The sequence below is a fragment of the Cygnus olor genome, chromosome 1 (assembly GCF_009769625.2).
Source record: "Cygnus olor isolate bCygOlo1 chromosome 1, bCygOlo1.pri.v2, whole genome shotgun sequence".
Lineage (NCBI taxonomy): Eukaryota > Metazoa > Chordata > Aves > Anseriformes > Anatidae > Cygnus > Cygnus olor.
In genome coordinates this window covers 83054734-83067938 of record NC_049169.1, presented here as the reverse complement: position 1 = coordinate 83067938, position 13205 = coordinate 83054734, and the positions used below count along the sequence as shown (strand labels likewise).

Genomic DNA, 13205 nt, shown 5'->3' with positions numbered 1-13205 from the left:
ACACGAAAATAAAAGCCAGAGTTGTGGAACAAAAGGTCATTTAATTTATGATTTATCTGGAAGTATTGCATGTGAATTGTATTTTTATAACAAATGGTAGTATCCAAGGTGTCATGGCTCTACCTTTCTTTCTAGAGGAAAGCTTAGTTCATGGTATACCAAGGGTGGAGTTCTGAGCAAGGAGAAGTTTGGTGCTTTGTTTCCCGAAGTACGTTGTTTTTGCAAGATCCAGTCATCGAAGTGTTAGAAACTAAAAGTACTAGGCTATTCCAGATGTCTTCTGTGTTGGAATAAGATGTATTTGGGGCCTCAGATTTTGTATTTGAGCTCTTGTATTTGTGTATGTCTTATGGGGTGTCCACAATAGTTCCTTTCTCTCATAAAACGTACTGAAGTTAATTATTTCAACTTCTGTTGGTAAGCTTCTTAACCTTTTTCTGTTTGTAGCTATTGGCAGAGTTTATGAAGTTCTTGTTCTCAGACTAAGATACTTCTCCTTGTCTTTTCTTCCTGTCCTTTTTCTTCTGGAAATGGCAGATGTCTGAATAGTCAGCTATTCAGGTGTTTTGCTTTTTTAGGGATGTTGTTGTCGACATTATTGGTTGTGTTTTGTTGAAAAATCTGAAAATTCATCAGTAAAACTGGAGAAACCTGAACCACTTCCTCTTTGTAGCAGGCCTTCAAATTTCAGGGCATTTTAACTTTTTATGTCTCTTACCTAATATAAGGCAATATTTTCTGTAGTAACCTTCCTAAATGAGTTCCTTTCCAAGGGATTAGAAGTAAATAATGGTTTTAAATAGGAACATCTGGGATAGATGCGTGTTACTTTGTGTATTCTGAAATCATGAACCATAGGCACCAAGTAATGGGGAACCATGGCTGAGAAGAGGAAGAATTAAGTGGAGCATAGGGGATTGCTAGCAGGTGGAGGGGAGAGTGTAAGCAACTGGGGCAGAATTGTGAAAGCTGCCTGTGGAAAGCAGGCATGGTTAAATTAATAGAGACGTGCAACCATTCCACTTCTAAAGGAGAGAAGAGTTGGTTGTAGGAGTCCCAGGGAATCTTTGTAAACCAAGGGCATGAGAAGCTTTTTGGAAGAATGTAATAATATAACGTTCTTGGTGTACATAGTAAACTTAAGGTGAATTTTCCTAAGGGAATGGGGAGATACAGGGATTACACAGGGAACGGCAGGGCCTAAGTCACTTCTGTGCTGCTTAGTGTTAGCAAGACGTAGTCAGGAAATATAGCTCAATTGGAAAGAGTTTCAGAAAAAGCGCTGAAGGTGATACCTGGGGATGGAGTGGAGGGAGGAAGAGAGTCAGCTGGTTTTTAAAGATTCTGCTTTAAGGACCATATCAGTGTCACTTGGGTTATGCAAAGATGTTCTTCCTATAAAAGCGTGTAGTTATCTGGTTTATGCATAATAGTCCCCTACATTCTACCTCCTATCTCCAAGTACCTGATGCTCCTGATAAGAGGGAGGGCAAGGGAGAGAATACACTTACTGTTTCAGCTTTGGTTGTTCTTCTAAGAAGCTATTGCTTTATTGCTCCAGTAGTGTTTGTTTGGTCCTTAGTAGACCTGCGTTTTTGTTCTGTTATTTTTTGGATGAAGCTTTAGACTAAAAAGCAATCTTACTAAATATGTAAGTTCTCTTGCTATCAATCAAGCAATAGTTTAGTGAGTACTTTCATTCTGCTAATGTGTTTTTCTGTCAGCACTATCCAAATATGTTAAGTGTTGAAAACTTGTATCTAAACAGAGTAGAATTAATTGTATTTCTATTTTTAAGCATAGGGAACACTTGATTATAATAATAATGCATCTTTGCATCGGTTTGACATTACTGTAAAATGAATAGGTACTAGAATGTTTCTTACGCAGGCTTTTGTTTGCCTTTTTTTTTTTTTGGTCATTGTCTAGCCTGTCTGATTTGTGCATTTTGTTTGTTTCTATAAAGATTGGTATCTCCCTGGTTTAAACAGTTATATAAAAGTAACAGGCAAATTTCTTTGAAAGTCTACTCTTTCCCTGAAGCTGAAGACATCCATGTACTATTAGAGAACATTATTTTGCATGCTAGACAATATTTTAGATTATTGACGTTTGTTGGAAAAATATATTTGCTGATGTATATAGGTACCTTCACTTTTGTACTTCACTGTACATGGAGATTTTGTACGTGATTTCCATGGAGAAGCAGGTAGTAATCTCTTCCTTAAACTCACCTTTCATTGCAGCAGAGTTCTTCTAGTTGGAAGTGGTCTTAAAATTGAATATAGTATGTGGTATTGTAGTCTATTCCTTAACCTGCTATAGGTTGGTTGGAAGAAATCTCTGGAGAGCATTTAGTCCAAAATTGTGATTGAAGTGAGATGGTTACGAATCAGGTCAGCCATCTACTAAATAGCATTTGCTGAAAGGCAAGTCAAACTGTTTCTTTGCTCTGGGCATGTTTATTTTTCTTTTAACAGAAAAAAAAAAAAAGATTTATCACACATCAACAGTATAATTTAGGAAATTATAAGCTGTAAGACTCGAGAAACACTTGCTACTGTGTTAATTTTTTGCAATATATTTTAAGTAAAAAGAGAATTATTTTTGTCCTGAATATCTTTTAAAAGTTTAGTTACAAGTTTGCATTTATAAGTTATTTCTTTTGATACTGCAATTTTTGTTCCTCCATGGTAAACTCAAGTAAGTTAAAGCATAAAAATTGATAAGCAGTATGCATTCAGACCATGAAGGAATAAATTGTTTTAATTTTTTAATAATTTGTTTATGATGGAATGCTGTGTGAATGCACAAATCAGATTCCTTTTGATCATTGCATTAAATAAATGTTAATTTAATGTGATTTTCTACTTCTGAAAATGTTTGTTTTTCCATCACTTGCTCCCAAGAGAACTGCTTTCAGTTTTTTTAAGGACAAAGATAAAGCAGATGGCTTTATATCACTAAATCAGCAGTAATATTTTGTTAATATTCTTTTCTCTCCTACTGTTAATATCTTCTCAAATTAGGGAAGGTATTCAAAGATCTTGCAGCATATATAATCTATCTTATTAATAGGAATCTATATTTTCCTCATTTAAAGAAGAAAAAAACAATATTCTACAGTGAACTGTGGAATCATCTCAGATGTTAAATACTACTCTTGAAATTTCTGAAAAAGCTTTCAGGTAATTAATACAGAAATTTGTCTTCACTAGTCCACTTTGACCTCCACTGCTACATACTAAGAAGTAATGACATGTATTTGTCCTTGCTTTCTCTAAAAACAATAAAAAGCTCTAGAGACACAGTAAGTAGGCTGGTGGTTTTAAAGTAGTTGCTACTGCCACTGGAACAGGAGATCTCACTTTTGGTGTCATGTCTGGTTTTTATTTAATTTGTTTAACCCAGACTACCATGTTTAGTAGAAATGCTGTTTTATACTAGCTTAAACTAGTAATGGAACTACAGTTTAGGAAGTGAACATAGACTTTATTTACTGTTACTCTATGTACCTAAGGTCCTGTATAGAAGATCAGCGAAGGCTGTTCATGCTTCTTCCTTGGTGTTAGCTACCTCTCTTTTTACTACAGGAAATGGCATGCAAATGGATTAGTATGGAGATAGCATCTTGCAATTCAGTTCTTGTGTCGACTGGTTTCTTGTTACCTTAGTATTCCCTGTTGCTGGGATCTGTGAGGAGGAGAAGTTCCAAGGCAAAGAAGAGTCATTTTGAAATGTAGCTTGCCTGCTTCCTTTTAGTTCAGAAATAATTGTGTTGCCTGAAGTCTGTCAGTTCAGAAGCTTTATCTTCACTCTCATTTGTGAGAGTTAACCTTGAACATCTATATAAACACACGTGATCTTGGCAGGTGTTTATTCAATTAGGTTATGTCATAATAACTAACCTCATACCTCTCCAGTGCTTAGTGAATAAAAACAGTATGAAGAATCTTGAATTATAGAATCTAAGCTCGTTTCACTCAATGTGTTTTTTATGAAAAGAAACCTGATTTAAGATTTACTTACATATAACTGTGGCGTTTTAGGCCAGTGTTCTTAGCTGTGTTGCTGGTATTTGGTATTGTGTGGTTTTGCAGCCATTGCTATCAAGTTTGTCTGCAGCTTCTTCACTTTTCTGGTTAATACACTTCATGTTATTAATAGGACATCAGTTTGTTAAAATAGAAGCAATGAGATGTGTATGTGTCTCTGTCCAAAGCCAGTTTGAGCATGTGAGTTACGGAGGTGGGTTTTGGTTATGTTTTGTCCAATCTCATTTTTTTTTTCCCTCCTCTATAATCAGCAATTGTCAAATTAGAACTGGAGTATGGTTTCCCAGTAAACATCTTATACATTTTATTGAATCTCTTTTAAAAGGGTATAGTAATATCTGATATAAAAGTATTTGTATCTGCTGCAAGTGTATTCTGAAAAAGACTTGACAATACTGTTACGCCTTTAAATTTTAATTGGACACATTTTAAGATAAATACCCTTATTTTTGTTTCTTATTACAGATGGCTGGAATCCATTTTCTCATCCATATAAGAAAATGGAGTATGGGAAATGGGAGTTGTTCATTCCACCTGGACAAGACGGTTATTCTCCTGTGCCCCATGGGTCAAAGCTAAAGGTACTAGTTCTTTCCAGTTCTTGTAACATTTCATACGCAGTTTGCCCTTTTTGTTTTCTCCTAAATAACCTTATTATCTTATAATTATTATAAGAAGCAATCAATTTATCTACTTCTGTGAAGTGACCCCAAAGGATGAAATAATATTAACATCTAATTTTCTTCATGGTGTATAGAAACAGGCATATGTTGCTGAAACGTGGATATAATGTATTGTATCACGTTACAAGGTGAAACCAGTTTTTACATACTGATAATGTGAAAAATAAGAATTAAGGTGAACATAAAGCTGTTCTATATTTGATGCAACTACTTAAGATGCTATTCAAATCTCAGTATCTTGGTAGAAAATGTTATGCTTTTAACCATAATTTTTCACTTGTTCTTTTTGTGATGCTTTAAAAGCATATGTAGCCTCTTGAAACTTGCAATATTTAGTAATTAAGAATACGAATCAGTCAGCTTAGATTAAGGAATTTGAACTAAAACAGAATGAGGGAAAACTTAGTTGTATTTCATGAACATCAATGAGCATAAAATCCTGTCTTCCAAAAATTAATGGAAAGTTTCTTTGAGCTGTCAGATACCACAGTTGTTATGCTTAGTGCAGATACACATAATGACAACTATCAGTAGATGTGATTATTTCCATGTGAATAGTGATTTCAGTCATTGAGATATAATTCTGAAAATTTGACTTGTTGCAATTTGAGCTTGTGTTCTAGAGATGTCAAATGATAACAGGGGACAGTAATGAGTAGTTAAGGGAAGAAATGTACTGAAAAAATCTATAGACCAGGAAAATTAAGCAACTGGGAGTATTTGTATAACATATACTATGTTCTCAGGGCTCCCATCAACAAAACTAACACATTGTAAAGAATCTTCAATTTTCTGTTGAAAATCTGATCTTAGGTAAACAGAGAATCTGCTGAAAGAAAGAAATGCATAAAAATGCACTGGAAATGCTTACTCAATGTATGTTCTTATCTCTCTGCATTTGTTATGGCCTATGAAATTGTCCCAATAATAAATATGGATAAATTGAAATAATTCAAGGAAGTAATCATTTAAGGATGTGAGAAAGCTGATTTTATTTCACAGAGCAGGGGAGCAAACAGTTGTTTGCAACTCAAATGCAGTGATTATGCAGTAATTTGAGATTGCAGAATTGTTACTTAATATTTTCTATGGTTTAGAGATATGTTAGTTTTTTTAATTGCTGATAAATTTACCTTTTGTTGTATTTACAAAGGTATTGAACTTACCTACTTTAGAATATTCCGTGCTTAGTAGAGATAAAAGTGTGAATGATGAGTAATATCGGTACTACTAGCAAATAGCATATATTCATAAATGTGTTTGATAAAATTAAGAGTTTTCTTGCTCTTCAGAAGTGTATGCAATTATAATTGATGACTTAATCCATGTAGAATTTCTTCCAGCCTCATCTGTAACTTTGATAATCTTTCATGGCACATTTTTGTTACTTGGTGCCTACACAACTGACTCTAACACATGTCCTTTCAATGTATTTACCGGTAATAACTCAAGTGGGAGAATATTCTTCAGTTAAGGTAGTTCTAAAATGGCTTATCTGTAACAAAATGTGAAGTGAGGCTGGAATATTCCACGTGTGGTGGGAATGCATGTTTTCCTTGTGCTACAGGTGATCTTTTTCTGCTGTTGTTCCAATAATGTATTTGGAAAACTGCTGCTCTTTAAATTTTCTTGAAACTACATGGTTCCATTACAAGACTGTGGCCATTCATAAGTATTTTGGGGAACATTAGGACTTGTGTGGTAGAGCGCAGTTCTGCAGTTCTTTGTTCATGTAGAAGATGAAAACATTGGATTATATGTAGATAGCAATTACTATGCAGATTGCAGAGCTGATGTTTAAATACACAGGTAGTGTACTAGACTGGGCAACAAAAATTATTTCTCCTTGGTATTGAAGGTGTGTGTGTGTATACTTCTTTTGCATTACTGTAAAAAGCATAATGGCATATGTTTTAAAGCCTCTTTTGACAATATTAATTCTCTGAATGTCTTAAATCTCTTTAAAAGTTGACTACATAAATATTTAATTAATCTGCTAGGGGGGAAAAGGCTCCTCTGGGAGGTCCTTATCTTTGGCTTTTCTATACGGTATTTTCATCTTCAGTTCTACATAGGCAAATTACAAGTACTGAAATTGTGACAAGGTCATTTCTTTTTAAATAAGTAACTTCTGAACCAGAACGGGAAATGGATGGAGTGTAGCTGATGACACTAATTTAGATCAGGTCACAAAATATTTTTATAGGAAAATAAATGAGGAATAGAGGTGAAACATTTTCCTGTTTTCAGTAGTAGTAGACTGTCTACTGTAGTTCTTCTGGCAGTCTTCTCATAAATAAGCATAAACATTGAAGGTAAGTAATTAAAAAAAAAAGGTTCTGTTGCAGATATTTTGGTATGTTTCTGATGCATCTTCTGTGTCAAGGGATAAATACTTAAAACAGTTGAAAATGACTGTCGTGTGAATTACAACATCCATCTACAAAATAGTTACCTGCTGGAAAAGGGCACTTTTTTTTTTTTGAAAATACCTAGTGGTATTTTTTGTCTTTGTGGAAAATGCCACGAGGTATTTCCAAAGCTCCCCCTAGATCAATTAATTATCTTAGAATGAGTTGTTTAAACAAATGTAATTCATGTTGTGATTGTATGAGTTTTTCGTTTGTTTTAATTTCTGACAGATGTCATAACCTGACCACAGATTTAAAACAAAGAAAAAAACATCTCTCTTTGCTTCACTGGATTATCTTCTTTGTACATTTGTTGCATTATTCTAATGGAGGTAGTCTGTTTGTATGTCTCATTCTAACAGGGAGGGTGTGTGTGTCATCTTCTTTCATTGTCAAAAATTCTTCCTTCATTGACGGAGCATTCTTAATTCCTCCTTCATGGCATACACCAAGCTTTTTAGAAAAATTCAGATTGATAGGCTTCCTTACTAAGTCTCCTGCATTGTTGTACACATGCAGGAGATTATATGTGCTCCACTTCATTCTTTTTAGTCTTTATTTTTAAATTAATTTTATAACTGCTTAAAAATACCTGTAAATTCAGTTGTCACTGTCATTTCTAATTTTTAAATAGGGTCAAGTGAAACTTAGGGCTGGGGATAACACTTTTAAAAATAGAGATCTATCTCCTTTGGGGAACTTGTTTAAGTTTGCATTCCTTTATAGGAATGCAAATGATCAAAACAGAAGATGAACAATTGGAAAATAGCCAATAAGAACTCAGGCCTAGATGAAAGTAACTTCCAAATTCATGACTGATGATCAAGTTCTAAAATATTTTGACACACTTAAATAATAGAAGGTAGTAGGATCGGTACTTCTAAAATATTGGCAGTTCCGAACTATCTGACACCACAAAACATTGATTAGGAAATAATTTCCATTAAGAGACCTGTATAGCTGAACCACTAAGTTTTTCTTTTGTGTGCTAGAGAGGATATACTGAAATAGTAGTAATTGTTCAACTCTCTAGTAATGACAGTTGATCTGTGATTTCTGAAGTGATTTGACAGAATATGAATTTTATATATTAAATTTAACTGACACTTTATCTGACAACATGCTGGGTAGGTGCATGAAATTAAAGCACTGTATACCTCTAAATTTCATTTGTATGTTCATGAAATTTCACTGTAAGTGATTCTGGTTTATTTCTCTTCAATTATAAAGGAAAGTGTCGGGATGGCTGACATGCCTCGATGTTGTAACTTTTTCTAAAGGCATAGTAAAGATTAGGAGGTAGTCATCACTGATACTTCAGACAACATTATTGGTTTCAAATGGCTTTTTTGATGCCATATGAATTAACTACTCATGAGTAGCTTTCTCAGATAGCTTTAATATAATTGCATGCAGATAGATAGTAGTATTAAAAAAAAACAAAAACTCAATAATTGTTTTCAGTTTTCCTTTTTTTTTTTTCATCACTAGTTTTGGCTGTGTTTTAACAGATGGTTTCTGGGTACCATAACCTTCATATGGTGATAGAACTAGTCATATACAGCTCAGGGACAACTAACAAGTCTTCCCTGGAAAGGTCACCATAGAAAATGGTAGAAATTTCTCAAAACTCTGCATTCTACCAATCACTAAATCTATATCGTTTCCTCTCCCGCTCATGTTAAACTTCAATTATTATGTTTTACAAGGAAGTGTTTGTATTGTAGTGAAGTAGTTAGATTTGATATTTTGTGCACTTTTTAAGAATACACTTCTACTGACATTCCAGGCTGCTATATATTTGAATGGTTTCAGTGATAGCTGAAAAATATTCATAAGTGCCAAGTTCAGTTTAAAACTGGGGCTGGCACCATGGTCAGCAAGTCTTATTTTGTAAAACAAAAACAAAACCCACTGCTACTATTGTTTTTGGGTAATTCTGTAGTCCAAATAAAACTCTTCTTAACTTTAAATTGTGAAAAGGAAGAACTGCTTTGTATCAGAACATTTTAACATACACTAACAATGTTTAAAAGACCTGAAAATAACTTGTGCCTTTGAGGCTGTGGGGAGAGAAAAGTTGGTTGGAAATAGCGTTATTAAAAATTCATCTTTACAGTTTTTACCACTGTGTCTAGTAACTCATAGAGCTGCATGCTCTGTGTTTAACTTATAAACCCTGAAAAAGAATCAAACGTAGTAAGCAAGTAGGTTAATCAGTGTCAGGGAACCACTGATAGTAAAATTAATCAAGTGTAATTACTGCCAGTGATGAAGTAGATGGCGTTGCAGTTGACCTTACTGATCAGAAAGTCCAGTGGCATAGTATCAGGCTGGTTTCAAGCTCAGATCTCATGCATTTCAAGCAGTCTGCAGTCAAAATTAGGTGTTATTAATTTCAATATGAAAACCAAGTAAACTTGAGTAAGTGGGATAACGGGCTTGTGGTTAGAATGCTAGGTATAGAAGTGTTTGTGATGTGTTGTTTTTTGTGTGGGTTTTCGTTGTTGTTTTGTTTTTATACAAGATGTAAACAGGTTATATGTAGGAGAAGGAGCACTAGCTGATGTACTTCAATAGGAACGCTTCTTCAGGAAGCTTCCTATTTGCATTCTTATATGTACAAGTAAACAATGTTAATATTTCCTGCTTCCAGCTTAGCTGTGTGTGTGGAAAATATCCCTGCTTATACTCTAAGTTCCACATAATTTAAATTTCATGTCATGAATGGTGGGTGGGTGAAACAAAATAAACCCGTCTTTTCAAAGTTGATCAGTAAGTGAAATGAGTATTCCGCAGCACCATGCTATGTAATCCGTGTGTAGCAAGGAGCAGACGTGGTGTTGCTGGCATTTTGAATTTTAGGGAACAGGATTTAAATCATACAACATATCTATTTCCATATCATTTCTATTCAGTACCTCAGTGGTGCTAAATGGGAAGTAAAGCCTCAGTTAGATATGTGGCAATGCCCTTTGTTTCATTGCTTGATTGTGAGCCCTGACCCTTTAGCAAGTTATTGTAGACTTTTCTGTGTTAACTACAGATTAAATTTACTAGCAGGAGGAGTTGTTACCTCAGTGGAGGATAAATGGCCTCTTGACTTTGTTTACCAAATCCAAATAGGCAACGTGCAAATACTCCTGGGCACGTAGGAGAGGTTGTAGCAGGGATGAAGCATTGTAATGCAGTGGACTGTTGCTCTTCAGAGCCTTTTTTGTAGGCTGAGCCCAGCAATTCAGAATATTCTTGTTCAGTTATTTTGGCAGGCTTAGTTCTCTTGTGACTTGAAGACTGCACAATTTTTTGGCAGGAGGTTTTGCTGTTTAAGAATGGTTTTCTTTTAGTTTACCCACACAAGATGAATCGTGTCAAGTGGTATTAGGTATATAATAGAGCAACAAGTTTTTTGGAGGGGAAAGGAGGAGAGACTTTTCAAAAGGAAGGGGTCTTGAAATAGGATTTGAAATTTGAATGTCCATACTAAGTTTATATAAACATGACTGTTTTCTTTTAGAGTTTCTTGTTTGTTTTAGGGTAGAGACACTAATTAGTTAAAGCTTTTAACACTTTATAGTGTGACTTACTGGTGGTTTAGAATTTCTAATTTGGGGCTGTATTCATGTCTAATATTGTTAACATTATAGGCCAAGGAGAAAGCAGAAGATTAAAACTTTAGTATTCTTATGGACCTATTCCATACTGTGTATGCTGAAGTCCTGTCAGATGGAATCTGTGTTGGCAACACAGGAGGTGACCTCAGACCACAGGGACCGCATCAGAACTATCTGCATTTTTGGTTATCCACCAAAGAGGCTGTGACAAAAGATGACAGGGACTCTTGAGTTGTTGGGGATGAGGACAAGGAAAGTGAAAGCACCATTGGGGGCCATTAGCTACCCCAATCACCTGGAAAACACTGTAGGAGTATGTCACAGGAAATGGTGGTGTTGAGCGTGACCTACTTCATCTCCAAAAGACACTTTGCTGTCAGTTGGAAACAGTCGTGAAGGGGAACACCAGAAGGTATGCATGCTATGCCACAAACCACCCAATCGCAAGGTGCATTATGCAGCAGTTGTCCTTTACAAATGCTTTATAGTAGAAGATAAGTAATACTTAATGCTTGGGTGCTTCTATTACATACTTGAAAAGCTTCTTTTCTACTTGACGTGGCTTGAACAACTCTAATAAGTTACACTTATTGTGTGTAATGTGCTTTATAATTATGGTTGCTTTCCAAATTATGCTCTCCTACCCCAAGACTCTGTTATATAATACATATATGAATTTTTTATAATATGCATACAGTTTTTATAGTCTTTAGTATACATCACCATTATGGTAACTTGTTTCTGGTTAAGTCACAGTGGGGGGGAAAAAAGTATTTATTGAATTGTGTATTTTAGAGACCCTAGTTTTCCCTCAACTTTTATTAACTTGATTTTGAAATAGTTTTCCAAACTATTCTAGCCTGAAAGTTTGAATGCTATCCTGCAGTGCAAATGTGTTTTAAAAAAATAATCTATCTGTAAACACCTAGTGGTGAAATACCTAGTGGAGTCATCTTTGTGTAGCTAAAAGTTATTGAACCTGTTGTTTCTTCCTGTACTTTATAGTAGTTGATTAAGTGAAGTACTGTCTTTAGCTTTGTGCCTGTTGAATTGTATTGGGCCTGTTTCTTTCCATGTAATACTGCTTTCAATATTAACAATGCTCCTATTGTTTACTTGATTTTTAAGTTTGATTCTCCTATGTTATTTGTATCTCTTTCTGCATAAATGCTTTTGTAATAAATAGTAGGCTGCTGTCTCAGTCTTTTGCATTGCACTACGTTCCAATAGATACTGTATTTTCTGTAAGTTTATGTTAGTATATATGCCTTCTAATTGAAGCAGGAAAGTGGAGGGGGGGGAGAGAGAATACAGCAAAAGTTGTTATTGTTAAGCTGGTCTAGTAAACTAGTTCAACACGTTTTTATGTTCTTCATTGGAATTGAAACACTTGCTGAATTCAGAAATGGAGTTATATCTCCCTCTTTTGGAAAATTGGGGCATGACTTGGCTTTGGAGTTAGTCTTTTGCTTCTGTCATACCTTGATTTTATTTATTTTTAATTTTCCAAGGGGCGGGGGAGGACGGGAGAGTTTTGAACAGATATAAATATCCCTGATAAGTTCAGAGTCTAATAGCTGGTGTGATATATTTGCAGAAAAATAATCTGCACAGAAGATTCACACATGACTTCTGAACCACGGGTACTTCTCTACAGAACTGTTTTTAAACATAAAACCACCTGGGGACTATTCACATGTGTCCAGTAGCTAATTAGCATTCTCCCAATATTTGTTTTAAATTATTGTCCCTTTAGCACATTTCTTCATAAAATTACTAGAAAGAGAAAAAAATAAAGCAGGCAGCTTTGTCTCAACTGATTTTCTTTAGACCGTAATCTTAAATTGATGAGGAAAAAAGTTGGAAAGGGGGAACTTGGAAGAATGTGACTGGAATGTTCTATTTTTTCTTTCGAATTTATCCAACCTTCAATTTATGAAGGAGAGGAACCTGACAGAAGCAACGTGCTTTCAATAATTTCTGAAATTTCTTTTCAAGGTTTATACTCAATTAACTTGTTAGCAAATTGCTTCAGTGACTGTAAGCACCTCGCAAGAAATGCAGGCACCCTGACTGAAATGCCTGATTCATTGGTTCTCTGTAGCTTTAGAATCTAGGGGACGGTGACGTTTTTCAGTGGAATTTCAACATGTAGAAATCTCCCGTTTTCCTTGCTTTCTGTGCCACTGATTTGGCTGGGAGATGGTTTGGGATGGTACTTCTAGCTGGGAGAAGATGGAGTGTCAAACAGGTTCTGATCCCTCTTCCCCTTTTTGTGCCCATCTTGGGCTATGTTAGGTGAGCGCACACAGGAGCAGGAACGGTATGGCAGTAGTGAAGAAGCAGCATTTGCTTGTTTATTCCTTGCCTTCTATTGCAGAGGCTGCTAAAGCATTGCCCAGTTTGTCTGGACTCTGTCAAATCTATCAGGTTGAATAAGAC

The 13205-nt window shown here is 35.1% G+C and overlaps 1 protein-coding gene across 2 annotated transcripts in view; it reads left to right on the top strand.

Annotated features, from left to right (window-relative positions):
- Positions 1-13205, top strand: part of GBE1 (1,4-alpha-glucan branching enzyme 1) — a 170015-nt gene that overhangs the window by 42800 nt on the left and 114010 nt on the right. For both annotated transcript variants that reach the window (XM_040566525.1, XM_040566518.1), the window contains exon 3: positions 4521-4636. In XM_040566525.1, the coding sequence (XP_040422459.1) occupies positions 4521-4636 (116 nt within the window). The remainder of the gene's footprint in view (positions 1-4520; positions 4637-13205) is intronic.